Below are 19,498 nucleotides of genomic sequence, written 5' to 3' on the forward strand. Positions count from 1 at the left end.
TTTACTGAGTACCTCCAGTCATTAAGCCATTACAGTAGCTGCTAGAGATGGAAGAGGGAGAAGCAGGTGCAGACATAAGATGGGTGTTGGGAAGGGATCACCGATGTACAATGAATTAACATTCAAATGAATTGACTGGCCGATAAAGAGAAATTTTTGCTGATCAGAAGTAGCCACTTAAAAACCCGCCCTGATCTTGCTGTACCTCAGTGAGAGACCAGTAGCTGATGCCAGTAGGTACCTCAGTTCCGACTTCGGCAAAATGGAATCACAGGATTAGAATGAGGCTCAGCGTTGATTGTAAGTTAGTCGTTAGGCTGAAAGAAGTGACCCCAGAAATGTTAACTGGAAACTGAATCATTACACCAGGAGAAGGAGCCGTCATCGATTTGTCTTTCTTTTACATGGATATTTCAGAAAAAGTGACCAACATAGACTCTGCCAGTGTGAAAAGGCATTAAGCAAAGGAGAACAGTACTAAATTGTTACATCCTGTAAGTACTTTTATGTATCTAGGCAGCCAGGTAGTTCTTACTTTGATCTTGCCAGCTCTTCGGAGTCACATACATCTCTTTCGATTGGGATAAAGCACAAGAGAAGATCCCCCTTTTTAGGGTATTAAGTGGTCCTTTAAAGCATGTAGAATGATTTGCAAAAGACCTCATACCAGTAGGTGCAAAAACTAGTGATTTATAATTCATTTTTAGTACACATCGAGATACTCTTTCATTCCCTTTTATTACTTGTTTCTTTGGATTGCCAATTTTCCATCTCTTAAGAACCCTTGATTAATTTTCAGTAATTTAGAAACACAAACAAACTTATGACAGAGGTACGATCTGAGCCAAGACTCTGGTTTTTCTCAAACTTAAGCTCTTGTTTTCCTGACAGTTCTAACAATAAGACACATCTAATTCGTTTAATGGAAACTGTTTAGATTGATAGGAAGAGTTTTGAAGATAGGTCACTTGAGTCCTAAAGATGAATATAGTTGACAGATACCCGCCCTATAATACCCCAGCTGTAAACAAAATTACATATTGGTCAGTTACCAGTGGGTTACAATGTGCTTCAACAAATAAAAGATAAATTGTCAAGTTATCCTTCATCGATGAGAACAACATAACACTTTCAGAAACTAATCAAGAGGTAGACAGTGGAATAGTTCCCTCCTTTCCAATAATTCCCACTAATTTGGTTTCTTTATTTGAAATTCAAAATTGATTATCACTTACAATTCAAACTTAATTATATAGAGAAGGCATTTTTCTGGTTTCAAGAGGGACATGTAAACAGTGTTAACAAGATTATTTTTGCAGGCAATGAATTTTAAAACACCAACTATTAATAACAGCTCTGATACTTGAATAACATGGATTTGATTTTAAATCTGGCTTCTCTTGATAGGATTCTTGCTCAAAATTCTGCCGTAAGATTTTCATCTTTATTTTTCAAACTACTGAGCACATATAAAATGCAAGAAAAGAACTTATGTAGCTAAAGGTAGCAGTTTTAAAGTCAAAATTTTTATGAAGTAACAATTATAAGAACCCACTTTTGAAGTTTGTGTTGACTATGACTTTTTAAGATCAGTATTTTTGAAATAGGAATGGAAAAGATACAGAATTATTTTTTGAATCATAGGTGCCCAATTTTTATAGAAGAATGAAACTAAAAGACAATGCTGTTTACCTCTTCAGCACTGAGGTTATCTTTAGATTACAAGTAATCACATATATTTAGTATTTTTACAATTATGCAAATGCCAAAACCTAGAACTCCGTCTGAATGGCAGCTTGACTGGCCAAAGCAGCTTTCCTCTGCGCGAACTCGAGCTTTCTCAGATATTTGTTGGGTTATGTCCAAAAAAAGGGTAGTTTTGTTTACTTTCTAAAATGAAAAATGTTTTTTACCAAATTGTGGAGAGAAAGCTTCATTAAAATGTACCTTAAATTTTTTTCTTAAAGGGCAAGTTTATCACTTTGGCCTTTGAACATACATTTTAGGAATAGATTTTTATTTATTTTTAAAATTTATTTTTAAATTGGGGGGGTAGGTTTATTTATTTATTTTTAATAGAGATCCTGGGGATTGAACCCAGGACCTTGTGCATTCTAAGCACTCCCTCTACCACTGAGCTACATCCTCTCTCCAGGAATAGCTTTTTAAAGGAAAGTTATAAACATAGGAAAGCAGAGACTGATAATGAATCAGACCTGCACCAGCCTTCACTGTCACGTGAGCCAATTCCTTATCACAGAGATTTTCATGTATGTACAGTGGACCCTTGAACAACGTGGATTTGAACTGTGTAATCTACTTATATGTGGATTTTTTTTTTAAACAAACAGACTCCCTGTATTTTCATGTTACAGATCTTTACTAAATGTGTTAAAGTTTGTGTGTGATTGAAGATCATAATATGTGGAATCAACAGAACTGGGGTTTGAGTCCTGATTCTGTCTGCCCTTGGGTGAGTCATTTATCAATTCCTTTGTTCTTGAGGCAGTTAAAATTTTGTGGATTTTAGACCCGTGCAGGGGTTTGGCATCCCTAAGCTCCACGTTGTTCAAGGATCAGCTGTACGTGTAGGTATGTGTATATATGCATGTATATGTGTGTCTGTATAATGATATAGCTACCCTGCTGGTTCTGTTTCTCTGGAGAACCCTGACGAATGCAGGCCTCTTGAGGCCAGCACAAAGGAGAGAATCTTGGCTAAGCAAAATGGGCCTTCACAGGTACCTTGGCAAGGCTGTCCCTTGGAAGGTGGCAGGGCTTTATATATACAGCTGCAAAACAATTAAGATCAAGTGACTTCCCCTGTTCTTATTCCAAGGTCACCACATAGTCTTTTTATAATTGAACGTCCCATGTACCTGACAACCTAAAAATGTATTCAGTTGCAAAGCTGAGGGCCTGACACTCAGCAACAGTGAAGTCATCACAGTAAATGCCAAACCTAGGACTCCGTCTGGATGGCAGCTTGACTGGCCAAAGCAGCTTTCCTCTGCGCGAACTTGACTAACACCCTAGCATCTGAAAACACAGCAGAATCCTGAAACTTCTTTGCAAAAGTATTTATTTTCTTCAGACATGTTAACAGGTTTTATAAGCCAGCACAATATCTGGTTACTTTTTGATGATTCAAACTCAAGAATGACTCCAGAAGTGGCAGGGGGGAAAATGTATATATAATTTCCCAAACTGTCAACTTTTAAGGCCATTGGAGAAAGCTGTAGAGCTGAGGCACAAAGTAATCCTTGTAATGTCCATCGATGAAGCCTTTCCCACTGTTGTGCACAAACCAACAAGGAACTTCCGTCCCAAACACTCTGTCAGTTCGGTAGTCTTTCTGCAGCCCTCTGAAACGGAAACGGAGTGCGTGGTCAGGGCCGGGCCAGCGCGCGGCCAGCCTGCGCACCCGGAAAGGAGGCACACTGGCCTTGGCTGGGTTTTGCACCCCCTTGGATCACGGTACCTGCCCGCCCCACCCATCCCCCTTCCCCAAGTCGTACAAAACACCAGAGTCCGGCGCTTGGTTTAGAAGGACAGGGAACAAGCAGTGTGTCCTTAGTAATTCAAATAACCTTTGTAGAGAGTGACCAATAAGGACTTTCTTTTCCAGCCAGGTAAAGCGTGCAAATTAACTGTTAAATGGGAAATAAAAGGTAGAAATAGAACTCCAGTGTGTCAGGGCTCAGCTCACAAACTACCTGCAGAATGACTGCAGGTGCCTCTCACCGTCCCCGGCTGGGAGAGCGTTCTACTTAAGGGCGATGCCATCTCAGTTACCCAGCTTGTGGCCACAGGGCTTCTAATGCACGCAGGTGTGGAAAGTAGGTTAATCTTGGCATCTCATGGTACAGCACTGGTCCCCCCTCACTGCGTTTCAGATGGACCACGTGCAGTCTCCTTATACAGAGGTCACTCGTGTGTCTTTTCCTGGTGAACTGTTTCGTTTGCCATGAAACATCTCTCCCTGCTCTTCCACTTTGCCGTTGAGTCCAGTCCTAACAGGAGCCCTTTTGGTTCCCATCGTATGCGTCCCATGCTTACCTGGTGACTACCAGCTTTTGTCCTTTCACTTCCATGCTTGCCTCTGGCTTCTTGGGGTCCTTTCCTGGTCGCTCGTTGAAGATACGTATCTTTGGCTCATGCATGAACTGGCCTAATGAAACAAAGTCCAGACATGTATCTACACGTAACCAGAGGAAAGACAAAAGGACGGGCTGCTCATGGGACCCGAGCTGCATGGTGGTCCCCCCTCCAGACTTCCTGCGGTGGAAAGACAGACTGAGAGGGAAAGGATGCAGGTGGCGGGATGGGTCCTTCCTGAGGGCAAAGCCATGCCGCTCACCCTGCGGAAACTGGACGTAGGAGGTGAAGCTACTGGACATAGGAGGTGGAGCTACTGGACGTAGGAGGTGGAGCTACTGGATGTAGGAGGTGGAGCTACTGGGCAAAGGAGGTGGAGCTACTGGACGTAGGAGGTGGGGCTACTGGACGTAGGAGGTGGAGCTACTGGGCAAAGGAGGTGGAGCTACTGGACTAGGAGGTGGGGCTACTGGACGTAGGAGGTGGGGCTACTGGACCGTGAGTAGAATTGAACGCCCTGAGGGTGAGGGTGAAGGTCCCACCTGAGAGCAGAGCTCAAATTGCTTGTGACACTAAAACTCTGTGATGCTGAAATTGGAACCATTCTTTAAAAAGTAGGGAAGGTTGACCTGGACGCCCCGCTTGTTATCACAGACTTCCTAAACCAGATGACTTCTCTTCAGTTAGAAAAAACAGCCTTCAGCATAAAACATAACATGTATCCACCCCTTCTCTTAATTTGCTCAGTCCTTGATGAAATCCTAGTCCTGGGAAAACCTCATCCGGAACGGCAGGTAGGCCCGGCTGAAGCCTTACTGAGTCACCCTACACTGCTGTGTTCGGTTATATGAATCACGTTTTTTATTTTCTGTATATTATTATGTTTTGACATCCTAAAAACCCTGTCTGGCTAGGGAGAGACTGCCGCTCCCTGGGAAAGCCAGTTCTGAAAGACAACAAAGGACACAGCCAGGAACAAGGCCGGGATCTGCAAACTAACCAGCCCAGAGCCAGACCTCCTCTCCCTGGCCTGTGTGCCCCAGAAGGAATCATTCCAGGGCCAGGTCCCAGGCAAGGAAGGCCCACCCTGTAGCCCAGCGCCCGCGGCTGAAATTGTTCAGGCCAACCGCAAACCACCCTGCTCTGTCCTGTCTTCCCCACAGAGACGCCAATAACGGCCCTGCTCTAAACCTACCTCTTGCTCCTGCTCCTGGTTCCTGACCCAAATGTTGCCCTCTCCCTGTGGCCCTGCATGGCGAGAAATGCCTCGCGTTTCTATGGAAACCGTGACCAACAGTAAACGTTACACCCATTCAATGACACTGACCTCTCTGGGTCGTCACTCAGGCACCTTCACAAGTTAGGACCAGGGCACAGAGTGTAGGTGGGTCCTCCCTGAACCCTTGAGTCCACACCTGTCACTTGCCCACCTTCTAACAGTCAGAGCTGCTCAAGGCCGAGGGTGGATGGTGGACACTTTACCTATCAGTCCGTGTGCATTAGGAGAAAACTTGTTTGAGGGGGGGATGTAGATCCCCAAAAAGTCTACATTGATCGGATGCTTCTTCCAAACTTGATGGAGTAAAACGGAAAAGGACATTTCTTTATCCAGGACGATGGTCACAGTTTTCTCTTTCTTCACTGAGACAAGTACCCTAATGGGAAGTCAAAATGGAATTAACGATTCCAGAACAGACTCTTTAGACAGTGATCCTCTCCCACCCCTAATAGGACTCCATTCTGCCCAATACAAACCCCCACCCCCACCGTCCCAGTTTCCTAAGAGCTTTACAACGTTCTGGCTGCAGAATGTTGACTTCACTCACGGCTCTGAAATTCTGTCACTGTCTGTTTCTGTATCAACAACGAACGGATACTAATGGGAAGATATTCCTCATAGCGCACAACCATAGTGTTTCTAAACATACTCTGACAGAGTTGGCCAGACTTCAGTTGATGGGTTCATTCACTTGTCCATCACATACTAACTGGGGACCTCTTACGAGCCAGGTGCCAGGCTAGCCCTGAGACGCACTATGACCAAAACTACTGCCAGGAACAGGAGGAAGTAACCAGTTTTCTGAACCTCAACTTCTTCACACTTAAAATGATGACTCTGAGTTCTCTGTGTCACGGGTGTCTGGATGTGTTGATGTAGTCACGTGTCAAGGACACGCCCGAATTTGGATGTGACAGTACTTGCCTCTGATGGAGGATGCGGGCTGTGTCGGACCAGGACAGGACAGCCGTCTGAGAGCCCCAGCTCAGTGAGATGGTCTCAGTGCTGATTTCTATTTTCATGTCTTCACGTTGGAAATAAAATCCCAGCTTCCCAAAGTAGGTGCTTAGTTTTTTATTCTGGGGCTTCTTGGCACCAATGAGCTGCCCGTTGACCAAAATCCCTGCAGGAAAAAAAATTTCTTTTCTCTTTTGTGTGCTTTTTTTTGGGGGGGGGAGGGCACATGTGAGCACCATAATTCAAATTTGTAAAACCTGAGACTATGGGGGAAATTATTCTTTTATTTTCCTTCAGGATTTACATAACATTTTTTTCCTTTTAATTCTCATTTTATAACTGCTTTATTATAGTTTAAATTAATTATATCACAATAAGTTCTGCTAGTTCATACTCAGAGTATTTTATCTGTAATAGATCCAACAGTTAGGAATATATTTATAATTAATTTTTCAATACTGGAGTTTGAAAATATAATTTGAAATATATATATTACATATATATATTATATATCTATATATATTCTAATTCTATTAAGGTGAGAAAGAAAGAAATCCAGGCAGTGACAGAAGCATGATCATGATTTAATATTCTAATTCAAATATAAGATCTTTTTCTTTTACCTGATTCTGGATCAGAAACAAGGCTGAGGATTTTTCCAGGCTCTGGGTCAATATTGAAACAAATATTCTTTTGGCTTTTCGGTAGGTAGATGATGAAGTGTGGGTCATTTTCAACTGGAAAATACACAAAGAAGATGAAAACAAACAAAATCACAGAATGGAAGAGTAAGTTGAACCGTATTTTATTCCTAAACATCTTTAATTTCACAAAAACAGACGTATACTGTGCTTCTGCTACATGCTAGGTCCTGTTCTAGGCCCTGGGAACCCAGTGGCCCTCACCCATTGTCCCTCCCTCATGGAGTTTCCATCAGAGTTTTATGTTATTTTACAAATGTCGGGGGAGGGTACAGCTCAGTGGTAGAGCACATGCTTAACATGCATGAGGTCCTGGGCTCAATCCCCAGCACCTCCACTGAAAAAAAAGTAAAAAAACACCATAAAAAATTTCTATAAGGATATATTTTTAAGGTATTATAAATATCAATTCAAAGTCCTTGCTACGTTCTCTGTCAGAATCTGACAGCCAGTGAGCAGTGGGCTTACAATCCTGAGAAATTAGCTCTGAGGCTTTCTGGACGGAAGAGGCTTACACTCCCCACAGTCTGGAAAAGCAGCACGTTTCTAGGAACCCCGGGAGCTCCTCGGATACTTAAACTTCGTGTAACTGAATGGCTATGCTGCGCACCAGAAATTAACACAACATGGTAAACCAAGGAAAGAGAAAAAGAGAAAAAATAAAGAAAAAGAAACTTCAAACAGCCAGGGGTTAAGCTGGCACTTGGGACCTTCCCACAGGGAGAAGGACGCGTTCCTTCTCTCAGTGTTGACGTTTGCTCCTAAATAAAAGGAAGGGAAAGGCACAGGCTTTCTGCCGGGACCAGCTAATTGCAAAGCAGCGGAAATCCCTTCCCCTGCAAGGCGCGGAAGGAGACCAGGAATGGAGGGGAGACACTCCCACTTCCCCCGGACCGCTCCTCCCTCACTGCAGAGGTTGACAGTGAGAAGGCAAAGAAGGAAATCTGCACAAGGAGACCGCAGCTGCCAACATCACAAGGAAATACGTTTTCCTGGCTTCTACGCGATCACGCCTGCTACCCACGCCTCCTGCTGAAATCACTGGTGGAAACGTTTCCAAACAGCAAAACCAGGATTGTAAAGTACGCCATTAAAACTAAACCAGCAAACACATAAACAATCCCCTGAAATAATCTATAATGATGTAGTGACACAGGAAACAACATGGAAGTACGTTTGATCATAAAATTGACAGCTTCTCATCTTTAATAACAACACCTATTTACTGAGTGACTATTACATGTGAGCTCTTTAAAGATGGTTTTACATTTAATCAACAGCCCAGCTACCTCAGTATCACTGTGCCTGTTCTGAAAGTGAAGGAAGTGCAGAAACGTTAAGTAACTCACTCAAGTTCAGGCAAGAATGTTCTTTCTACTGATACCCACAGGCCTTTCCCCCACGACAGGTGCATTTCTTCCATCCCCGAGGGTTTGCCTTGTACAGTTGGAAGTGGGGTGCTACAGAACGAACTGTCCCCCCTCACCAAATTCACATGATGAAGCTGTAACCACCAACATGACAGTGTTTAGAGGTGAGGCCTTGGGAACTGATGAGGGTTAGACAAGGTCACAAGGGTGGGGCCCCCATGATGGAATCTGTGCCCTTTAAGAGACACTGGAGAGCTTGCCCCCTCTCTCTGTCTGTCTCTCTCTCCAGTGCACACACAAAGGAGCCATGTGAACACACAGGAAGACGGTGCTGCCTACAAGCCAAGAAAATGAAATTTGCCTTGCCAACAACTGCTCTTGGACTTCCAGCCTCCGGAACTCTGAGGAATGAGCTTCTGTTATTTAAACCACCCAGTCTATGGTATCTTATTAAGGTGGCTCAAGCTGGCTAATACCTGGGGCCATCTTTTTTTCCATGGGAGGCAATAATACCTGTGAAAGTCACCTACTTTACCAGGATTTTTTTTTAACGTGTATAAATGCTCCACAAAATTATGATCCGATTGAGATCCAGGATGTGGGAGCAGTGTGGACGGCCGTTTACCTCTTATCACGTGTGGAGGGGGGGTCGTCTCAAGCACCTGTGCTCCCACTGCAGGCATGGGGATCACTGGTGTTGGCGAAGGGCTGGCCCACGACGGCAATGCATTTGGAGGAACTTTGCTGCCATAGAACAGGGCACCTGTGTAGAAAAACCCGTCTCCATCAGTTTCCAAGTTTACTTTTCTGTGGAAGTTGCTTATAATTTCTGGAATCTGTTTCATGCAGACCGACCCCAGAGGTTCTCAGCTAAGGTTTTTGTCCATTATTTTTATTCCCCAGTCCTCCCTCTTCCAGTTCCTTTTGTCATCCACGCAGTGTGGGCCTGCTAGAGGGTTCTCTGCAGTTCTAAGAAAACTCAGTCTAGAAGGAAACTTGGAACACTCAGAATCTTACGGTCACAAGAAACTGAAAAAAATTTCAATTTGGAAAGATATTTTTTCTTGCAGAGGAGTAGGATGAGCAATGAAAGACTTTCAAGCATGAAAATATATTACATTAGGATCTAATTCTGCCAGGAAAACGGAATGGAAAAAGAAGTTCAACTAGGAAAAAAGAACGATATAAAATTTCTGATAATTAAAATCAAATTTGTTCATGTATTTTTTTAAATGGATAACTATCAAATTAGGTATTCCATTTCATTGAATACACTTGAAACAGTGATGTAATGGTTTTATTTTTAAAGCTCCATATTTTCAACATGCCCCAAATGAAATTTGTTGCAACTGTTTAAACAAAGTCAAAAAAAATTAATGTTGATTTAAACAATGCGTGTGGTGGGGACACAGGTTTTCGGAATTCCTTTGGGGGCCAAGGGAGCAGACACATCGGGAGACCACGGCAGTAAACTGTCCTCAGAGTAAACTGACAGGGAGACCTCAGGCATCTGGGGACACAGGACTGGGCACAAGAGCTGGGCAGGAGGTGCAGACAGCAGGGACTGGGGGACCTTGACTCAGGGTAAGAAAGCTGCCCCAGGCAGCTAGACTGACCTGGACAGCAGGAAGAGTCTTGTGGAGGGGAGTCGGCCAGCATGCGCTCATCCCCCACCTCGTTCTCAATCACCATCGCCGTGAGGGGCGTCACTATGTGATGCTCCAGGGACATCTGCAGGATTGTTCTTGTAATTTCCCTTTTAACGGCCGCTGTAGGAGCCAGGCTCCTGTGTTCAGGAAAGAGAGACATGACAGTGCATCATTGCACGCCCGGCTGCACTGAAGCCGCACAGCCCCCCCACTCCTGGGTTCAGCCAGGACCCTGGGGGCCACGGGGTTAAAACACAAGTAAAGGGCTTCATGAAGCGTAGTGTTTTCTCCAGCCAGGCAGGCCTAAGGAAGTTTTTAAATAGATGATCCTTTAGAGCAGTTTTAGGTTTGCGGCCAAACTGAGCAGAAAGTAGAGATTTTCCGGACGCTCCCTGCCCCTCCCCAGCGCGGCAGCCTCCGCTTTCTCAGCGTCACCCACGCGAGTGGTCCACTTGTTACACCGGATGCATCTACGTCCACACGTCCTGGTCGCCCACAGCCCGCGCTGACGCTAGGGTTTACTCCGGGGTTGTGCATTCTGTGGGCTTGGATGAATGCACAGTAACAGACATGCGTCATTATAATATCAGACGGACTAGTTTCACCGCCCTGAAAATCCCCGTGCTCTGCCTGTTCATCCCCTGCCCCCGGCAACCACTGAACCACTTTATGGGGATTGTTTTTAGAAAATCAATATTTAGCTTCTGCAGCAATTTGCTATATACCTTTACACGCACCCAGTCGTTTCTGTAAAGGGGCAGGGACGTTTCGCACTCACTTCAAAGCCACAGCTTACAGCCTCGCGTCTGACTTACAATCCTATTTGACATCGCGGGTTTCCTGAGCACAGTTATTACGGCCGTATTTCGTTTTTCCCAACCTAGTTCAGGTGACCCTGCTCCACCTTTCTGAGAATCAAACAGGTAGCATGGGGTTCGAGAACAGTACTTTCCTTATCCAAACACCCCCCTGTAATTCTGATACAGGTGGTCAGAGAACCATACAGTACTCTAGAAATAAAGGTTTTATATTGGAGAGTTTAAATACAGGTCAACCGAGAAGCCGGAGATGAAACTGGTCATCATATTGAGTGAAAGAAGCCAGAAAGAAAAGGACACAGTTTGTGTCACTGTATGAAATGTAGTCACAGGCAAAAGTAACTGACAGTGACAGATGTCAGAACAGGGACTTCCACTCGAGGTGGGAGGTGGGTGTTGAGTGGAAGAGAATGAAAGAAACGTCAAAGATGAAAGAAATCTGTATCTGACTCTGGGTGCTGACTAGGTGGGGGATGCACATAAAAATTCATTAAACTGTACATTGACAATGAATGCACGTCACACACTTTACTGTATGTGTGTTGTACGTCAAGAAAGTAAGAGTGAGCCCGGGTTTAGTGAAAAGGCTTGAAACACTGTAATAATTTGCTGCATGTCTTGATTCCAAACTCTCTTTGTCTGTTACTTCAACTATTCAAGCCAAACCTTTTACTGTTGCAAATCCCTCAGGTATGTCTTCCTACCGTTCGGCTAGCAGCTGGTTGATGGTCAGGTAGGCCCACAGCTTCCTGGTGAAATCCGGATCCGCATGCTTGTCCTTGGAGAGGAAATCCTCCAAGCCGTCCATCTGGGCCAGGGTTTCCAAGACCAGCTCTGTGTTAGCCTGGATGACAAGTGGTTCAGTTGAAAGACACCAGGGCAGCAGAACTGGAGCTCATCAATTCACACTTTTTGGAGTACCTCCTGTGAGGCGTGGGGTACCATGTGACTAGACGGGGAATGCAAAACAATTCAAAAGGATGCACGAGAGGAAGTAAGTGCACACCTCTGGATTTGGGGACTGTGTTTGGGATGAAAAGGTAAGGATTTATACAATAGTTGGGAACATGGCACAGATATGCTCATGTCCTCTCTTTCACTTATGGCTTTTATTTCACTTCCTTTTTTTTTTTTAACATATTTGATATGCTTTGATTTTTCTGCTTTTTGTTTTGGTAGGGGAAGGTAATTAAATTTATTTATTTTTGGAGGAGGAACTGGGAATTGAACCCAGGACCTCGGGCATGCTAAGCTTGAGCTATACCCTTCCCCCTTACTTATTGCTTTTATTCGGCATATGTGACTCTTGGAAGCCAGAGTATCAGCCTGTTAACATAGCAGGTGGGCTGTATCCAGGGGACCAGTCAGTGTTTCTAGAGGAAGCAGATGAGCACAAATACCGAAGTTGCAGTGACCACACTCTGGAGCTGCTCCAGCTTATCAGGGTCCACTTTTCCTGCCACCACAATCTCGGAGCCTTTAAAATAGTTATGGAAACTGTTCTGAGTGATGTTCGTTACTGACGACTGGGGATAGTTGAACTGAACGTTCTGCAGCAAGGGAGTAGAGACCTGATTGTAGAATTTCTGTAATTCATTAAAAAGAGAGAGAGAGAGAGAAATCACTATTTTCATACCACTTTATAGCTCTCAAGCATTGTTCTCTAAGATTCTTCAAGTGCTTAGCAGGTATCTCTCAGTGTGTTCTGCCAGCATCTCTGTGGAAAGCTACGGAAAACTCTCACTGTGATTACGTGAACTGAAACAGAGGTGATCATTCTTGTTAAGACAATTATTCTGGATGTAAGAGCCCAGCATTTTTTCCTTCTGTCACGACCAGCATGAAAAGCGCATGGACACTCATAATAAGATAAGTCAGCCGCCAACATGGAGGGACCTGGAGATCGTCATTCTAAGTGAAGTCAGCCAGAAAGAAAAAGAAAAATACCATATGATACCACTCATGCATGAAATCTAAAACAAAAAAAGAAAAAAAAGACAAGTGAACTTATTTACAAAACAGAAACAGACTCACACATAGAAAATAAACCTATGGTTACCAGGGGGGAAAAGGGGTGGGAAGGGATAAACTGGGAGTTCAAGGTTTGCAAATACTAACTTCTATATATAAAATAGATAAACAGGTTTCTACTGTAGAGCACAGAGAACTATGTTCAATATCTTGTAATAACCTATAATGAAAAAGAATATGAAAACGAATATATGTATGCATATGGATGACTGAAACATCCTGCTGTACACCGGAAGTTGACACATTGTAAACTGACTAGACTTCATATATATATATTATATATATATATATATATATAAAGGAATATATATACATTTATATATATATAATATATATATTAGAATATATATACATTTATATATATTATATATATATATTAGAATATATATACATTTATATATATATTATATATATATATAAAAATTAGAAAAGTCGAACAATTTAACAACAAAAAAGATAAGTCACCTGGGTTGACATCCCCAAATCAGAACCCGTCTCTTCCCTGTTCCCAGGTTTAAATATGGCACCTGCTGTTGATAAACGGTACCTGGAACTGACAGGGGAGAGGGGTAAAGTATATTTTTCTTCTCCTACATCTTCTTCTTGTCCATTTAGTCAAAATAAACAAGTAATTCATATCCTTTATATTTAAGGAAATGTATAGGTTATAGCTTGATTTGTGTTGCGCCATTAAAAGTGGATTTCCAAGATGCCAGTCTACTTGAAAGGGAAAAGAGTGGCCATGACGATTAGGAGGACTGATTGCTTAGCAGACTGAGAGCCACAAGAAGATTTGACGGCGCCTCCCAAGACCTCTTCAGGGAATAAAGAACTGTGTACCCATCACCTTCCTGCCTCTCATCTCACTGTTAGTGCAGATACACAAGTGGGGGTGGGGTGCATGAGCAAGGAATTGGAACACTTCCAGATTCTTGCAACCTGCTATCACTGAAATAATGCCAATGTTTACTTAAACTCAGCCATCTTCATTTAGGCACCAGCTATTGCTAGTTGAATGATTTCAACTGAAGGAAAAAAGAAAAAAAAAGGCATAAAAAATATTACCTTGAGCTGGGAAGAAGTGTCCTGGTTTCCATAAATCCTTTGAGCGATCCCACGGTTTTCACTGGACAGCCTCTTCAGAAAGTCATAATCGACATCGAATCCTATCCCCAAGCTGAACAAGGAGATGTTGTCTCCTATGTTGTCCCTCACGTTTTTCTGAATTTTTGACAATTTCAGTTCACCTAAACGTGACAATGACAGGAAGGAAATAAACAAGGAGGCCATGTTATAAAGTTTGAGGGGAAAATCCACAGAAAGCAGTTTAGCAAAATTTGTCCAAATTAAAATGCACTTATGCTTTGACCTAGTCACTCAACTTCCAGGAATGTTTTTTACAGATGCAATCATACATGCTGAATTAAAGTATGGATGATGGTATATAGCAATGTTATTGGGAATGGTAACACATCAAAAACAACCTAAACGTACACCAATAAGAGAGACTGGTTAAATTATGGTACATTCAAACTGGGAAATACTATGCAGCTATGAAAAAGAACAAGGCAATTCTTTATGTATTTATTGAATGAGCTCAAAGATGTATTTTTTAAATTTTAATTTATTTGTTCATTTTTGGGGGGGAGGTAATTAGATACATTTATGTATTATTATTTTTTTAATGGAGGTACTGGGGATTGAACCCAGGACCTTGTGCATGCTAAGCATACCACTGAGCTGTATCCTCCTCCTTCAAAGATGCATTTTTTCAAGGGGAGAGAAACAAGGTGAAGATTAGTGTATGCAAGATGCATTAGTTCAGGTGTGTGTATGTACACACTTTCACATATATGTGTGTGTGTGTGTGTGTGTGTGTGTGTGTGTGTGTGTGTGTCTGTATTCAGAGTATATAGATATGCATAGAGCATCTCTGGAAAGATACACAAGAAATTGGCAACCAGTGACTGTCTCCAGGGACAAGAAGTGAATAGTTGAAGGTCAGGAGTGAGAAACTGACAGGTTTTTTTTTTTTTTTTTTACTGTATTTCCTTTTCTTCTTTACGATTTTATTCTAAAATTAGATTTTAAAAGTCATCTGATCGAAGGAGGGAAAACACTAAATCATAACAAATACACACGGCCGCCATTCTTTCTCCCTCCCCCTCTTTCCAGAACCCTGGCGCACTGTCAGGACTGCACCACTCACTCCCCTTCCGCTGCGCTGTGCCGGGCGCCGGCTAGACACAGACCGTGTCTACAAGACGGACTGCAGTGCAGCGCCGCTCTCCCTCCCACTGATGCTCATCAGCGCAAAGACGCAAATAAAGACAGCGGTACGCAACAGAAGCAGGGAGGTGGCAGGCCGTTTTGTGGACAGGAAAAGTGCTTAACACACAGGATGCATCAGAGAAGAAAGCTCACTGCATCAGCTGCAGTGAGCGGTGTGGAGAAGCACGGAGGACTAAGCTACTCAGAGGTTCTCCTGGGAGAGCTGGATAAACACTCATCACGCTCACTCCTGTGCACCATCTCACACACGTCAAGTTGAGGAAATAAATGCATTTCACTAGCACCTATCTGCAATCGTCACGGCGTACGATTTGAATTCCCCACATTGTGGAGGCGAAAGGGCGGCTTTCCAGAGCATCTCCCCAAATGTCCGGGGATTGTTTTAAGTGGGGTGAGTGCTTCAGGGTCCCTTAGGAAGCATGGGTTTTAAACAGTTTAGAAATTCAGGTAAATGCCACGAGAGTTCCCGTTTCAAGCAAATCATGTTCCCAAGAAACCGCAGTATAAATGTTCGTCACTAGAAAATTGAAGTGATGCTTGCCTACTGTTGGATCACCGTCAGACACCAAAATGATAAGTGACACTGCGTTGGGGTCCAACAGTCCCAAGTTGTTGGCTTCATTCAAAATAAAGATGGCCCGCAGGAGGGCTTCGTTGATATTTGTGCCTGTGAACGCAACAGAGCGTGCCATTCTGTTAGATACTCTTACTTTCCACCCAAACCATCACATCTTGGGATCAGATTCATCTGTCTGGTGATGACTCATGCATAATTTATTTATTCAGCACCCAAATTATTCCATTGCTTTCCAAGGGATACAAACTTTGGTCAAGATTCCCCAGGGGAGTAAAATCCTCACTTTGTAGTAAACGCTTCCCTTAGAGAGGCATGAACCCTTTCAAAGCACGTTGACATCGACATGTCGTTAACCACCAAACTGAAGGGACCGATGCACTTGGACACTGTTCGGTAGTCAGTTACATGTTAGGCCATGCGAGCCATAAAAGGCTAGTGCCACCTCCCGACACCCCTTTTTGAGGATGGAACGGTAACAGCGTGTGTGGGATGGGTTCTATGTTGTGCTTCCACCATGAATTTAGTACTCCTCACGGAATGATAAAGGTATTATTTAAGGCAGACCATGGCAGGCTGGGCACAGACCACTGCAGGAGGGAAGAATATTTCCTACGTGAACTGAGGTTTGAATCTAATGGAATTTGCTCCCTGGGCTTCAGGCTGAACCCCCTCACCTCCACTGGGCTGGATTTTCTCAATATAATTCTTGGCGTCCGCAATCTGTGTTTTTGTAGCAGAGACTAAATCATTTCTCCAGGTTCGAACGTTGTGGTTGAAATCAACCACGGAGAACTGGTCTTCAGCACGTAGGTCATCCAATATGGTCTTCATGGCTTCCACTGTCTATTTAAAAAGAGGATGGAAGTAAGTTCAGGTGTGTCTTTTTTCTTTTTTAGATTCTGTATAAGTGATATCATAGGAATGTTTGTCTTCCTCTGTCTCACTTACCTCACTCAGTATGACAATCTCTAGGTCCATCCATGTTGCTGCAAATGGCATGATTTCATTCTTTTGTACCCCAGAAACTAACATAACATTGTAAATCAACTACACTTCAATTAAAAGAAAGAATGGAAAAGATTCTTAATACATAAGCTTTAAGCCTAAGAAGAAACGAGGAGGACCAATCATCCATCCTAGTCATTTTCAAGGTGCAATTCTCCTAGGAAACATCTTGAACCCACCTCAGTAAACACAGGTCTGCCTCTCACGGATCCTGAGCATGTTTTGTCTGCATTTTGATATTTAAACTTTCACCATCTCATTTCGTTATGCGTGACCAGTTTCATGGGCTCATTTTAAGTTCAGGATTATGAGCCTCAGAGCCAATCCGAGCAGCATTTGAACGAACTGGTCACATCTCCCTCTTAATACAACTTGCTCGTTATCTTCCAGAACCTTGGACTGTCTTGGTTTTTTCCCCTCTGACACTCACTGACTGCTTTTCTTAATCTCCTTTGCTGGTTCTTCCCCTTCTCCCCAAACTATTCTAATTACTGGAAGAGCGTAGGGTTCACTCTTGGTTCTCATCTCTAATTCCACTTGCTCCTCGCTGCTCTCATCTGGGCTCACTGCTGTAAGTACCTTCTACATGCTGGTGGCTCCACCACGTACAGCTCGATATCACCCTTTTGAACACTGGACTGGACGCGTCCACTTGGGTGTGTAATAGTCGTCTGAACTTCAGTGATAAACCAAATGCCTGACACATAGTAGGTGCTTAGTAAACATTTGTTAAACGAAAGAAGGAAGGAAGAAAGGGAGGAAGGAAGAAAGGAGGGAGGGAGGGCAAGAAGGAAGGAGTGAATAAACTGTTGTATTAGCGCAGTGACTCTCAACTGAGAGCAATTACCTCCCTGCAATGTCTGAAGACAGTTTTGATCGTCATGACTGGGAGGGTGGGTGCTACTGGCATCTAGTGGATAGAGGTCAGGGATGCTGCTAAACATCCGTGTGTGGAAGCTAGAGCTCAGTGGTAGAGCGCATTACAAGGTCCTGGGTTCAATTCCCAGTACCGCCATTAACAAAAACAAACAAACATCCTACAATGCACAATGTGGCCCTCACAATAAAGGACCAGCCAGCCTAAAATGTCAGTAATGCCCCGGTGGGAACCCTAGCATTTGGGTGTAAGCACAGTGGGCAGGGCCACGTTCTTCCCAGCTGTTGGATCCCAGAACAGTAGTGAACACTTGGATGGTCAGAATTGGTTGTTGAATGAGTGAATGGTTCGTTGGTTGTTCAAATTGGTTGAATGGATGGATCCAACCATCAATGAATGGATGAAATGTCCTTGTTGGTTTAGAATCACATCTATACCGTTAACACGGAGTGAGCCTACGTTAAACTCCAAACGGGAAGCATGAGACAGGATGGTCCCTCTCAACGAATTACAATATGATTTAGAAAAAATGCACGTAACTGTTTCAAAGTTACTCATGAACAACGGCAAGACACCAGAGTAGAATGTTATGCGGGAGAACTGAAAGAATATTAAGGCAGAAGAGTGAGCAGAGTGAGAAGAGGTTATACTGAGATGATATCTTTCAAAAAGGTGAGGGTTGAGTAAATCTCTGCTCCTCGTAAGCCACGCGGTCCGTGTAACCTTGCCAGCAGCCTGAGCTAAGACAAGCCCTAGGCGGGAGGTGCACTGAACAGCTGTAGTGTCAGGAGGAGGTCGAGGAAAGTCGGCAGCCCATGACCCGCTGTCAACCAGGGGGTACTTGCCTGTTTCATTTTCACTCCCCACATCGAGCCACTAACGTCGATGACAAAGAGGATGTTCTTGGGAATTGGGTCCATGTTTTCAGGAGCAAAGAAGTGGACAAAATATCCATTAAATACCTGAAAACCAGAAACTATCTGTGAGCCAAACCATTGCATATGTTTGGTATGCAGGAAGATGAGGGTCTGGGGATGGAGAGAGGAGGCGACACATGGTGAGCAGAAGGCATGACGGTCGGTCGTAAGGAAGAGAACAGAGGTTTGGGGTCCACCCGTCCCTCCCTTCTCCTTCGTGCTCCTTCCCTAGGAAGCTCCGAGCCTTCTCAGCAGTTCAACCCCCAGGGTGTCTCACCCCAGTCCCCTCCGCTCCACCCAGTCTCCGCTGAGAGCCTCCACTCCAGGCGCCCTGCGAACCAACAGCGAATCAGGAGGAGCCCCTGCTCTCATGAGGCTCATGAGCAAGTGGAGGATCCAGACAAATACAGAGGCAATTTTCCAGCCCAGGGAAAATTCCAGCAAAATAAAATGCTCCGAGAACACCCAGTGGAGGTGCGTCTACCTCAGAAGAGGGGCGGGGTCCTTTCCCAAGGAAATGGCATCTGCGCTGGACTTGAGTGTGAGTTTGGAGACAGCGCGCCAGCATGGGGGCTGGGGGTGCGGCGGGGAGGACACTTCCAGACTGTGTAGCCCTGGGGCATCCCTAGGTCGCCGTAAGTGGTTCAGTGCCATGAATGCCGGAATTCAAGGCTTCAGGGCACAGAAGCCACTGGGTAGATCATGAAGGACCTTCATCTGCACCCTAGGGAGTCTGGATTGTACTTGAAGTTGACAGGCAGTCCCTCGGGCTAGATCCCTGACCACCCTCTGTCTTCCCCTGATGAGTGGCTCACTTCATTCTCTTTCCATTGCCCTTTGGATGCTCCTACCAGGACGCGACAGTGTCCGGCTGCAGGCTGTGTGACTGGGGACACCCCCCGACCTCCCAGGCCCTGGAGAGAAGCA

General features: G+C 44.1%; 1 protein-coding gene and 1 long non-coding RNA gene across 2 annotated transcripts in view; one reads left to right on the top strand and one right to left on the bottom strand.

The window, feature by feature from the left end:
* Positions 1-3,065: 3,065 nt before the first annotated feature.
* ITIH2 (inter-alpha-trypsin inhibitor heavy chain 2) overlaps positions 3,066-19,498 on the bottom strand; it is a 40,712-nt gene continuing 24,279 nt past the window's right edge. Inside the window, exons 10-22 of the mRNA XM_006213131.4 lie at positions 18,500-18,616; positions 16,447-16,615; positions 15,737-15,862; positions 13,969-14,150; positions 12,273-12,458; positions 11,577-11,716; positions 10,022-10,191; positions 9,031-9,168; positions 6,958-7,071; positions 6,302-6,500; positions 5,581-5,753; positions 4,060-4,171; positions 3,066-3,365 (exon numbers count right to left, since the gene is read on the bottom strand). Coding sequence (XP_006213193.2) covers positions 3,218-3,365; positions 4,060-4,171; positions 5,581-5,753; positions 6,302-6,500; positions 6,958-7,071; positions 9,031-9,168; positions 10,022-10,191; positions 11,577-11,716; positions 12,273-12,458; positions 13,969-14,150; positions 15,737-15,862; positions 16,447-16,615; positions 18,500-18,616 — 1,974 coding nt within the window. The 3' untranslated portion in view covers positions 3,066-3,217. The remainder of the gene's footprint in view (positions 3,366-4,059; positions 4,172-5,580; positions 5,754-6,301; positions 6,501-6,957; positions 7,072-9,030; positions 9,169-10,021; positions 10,192-11,576; positions 11,717-12,272; positions 12,459-13,968; positions 14,151-15,736; positions 15,863-16,446; positions 16,616-18,499; positions 18,617-19,498) is intronic.
* Positions 5,931-15,482, top strand: LOC140691489 (uncharacterized). Its single transcript, XR_012067147.1, has 3 exons — positions 5,931-6,435; positions 7,043-7,122; positions 15,079-15,482. It is a non-coding gene; the product is annotated as an uncharacterized lncRNA (long non-coding RNA).

The sequence above is a fragment of the Vicugna pacos genome, chromosome 35 (assembly GCF_048564905.1).
Source record: "Vicugna pacos chromosome 35, VicPac4, whole genome shotgun sequence".
NCBI classification, from domain to species: domain Eukaryota; kingdom Metazoa; phylum Chordata; class Mammalia; order Artiodactyla; family Camelidae; genus Vicugna; species Vicugna pacos.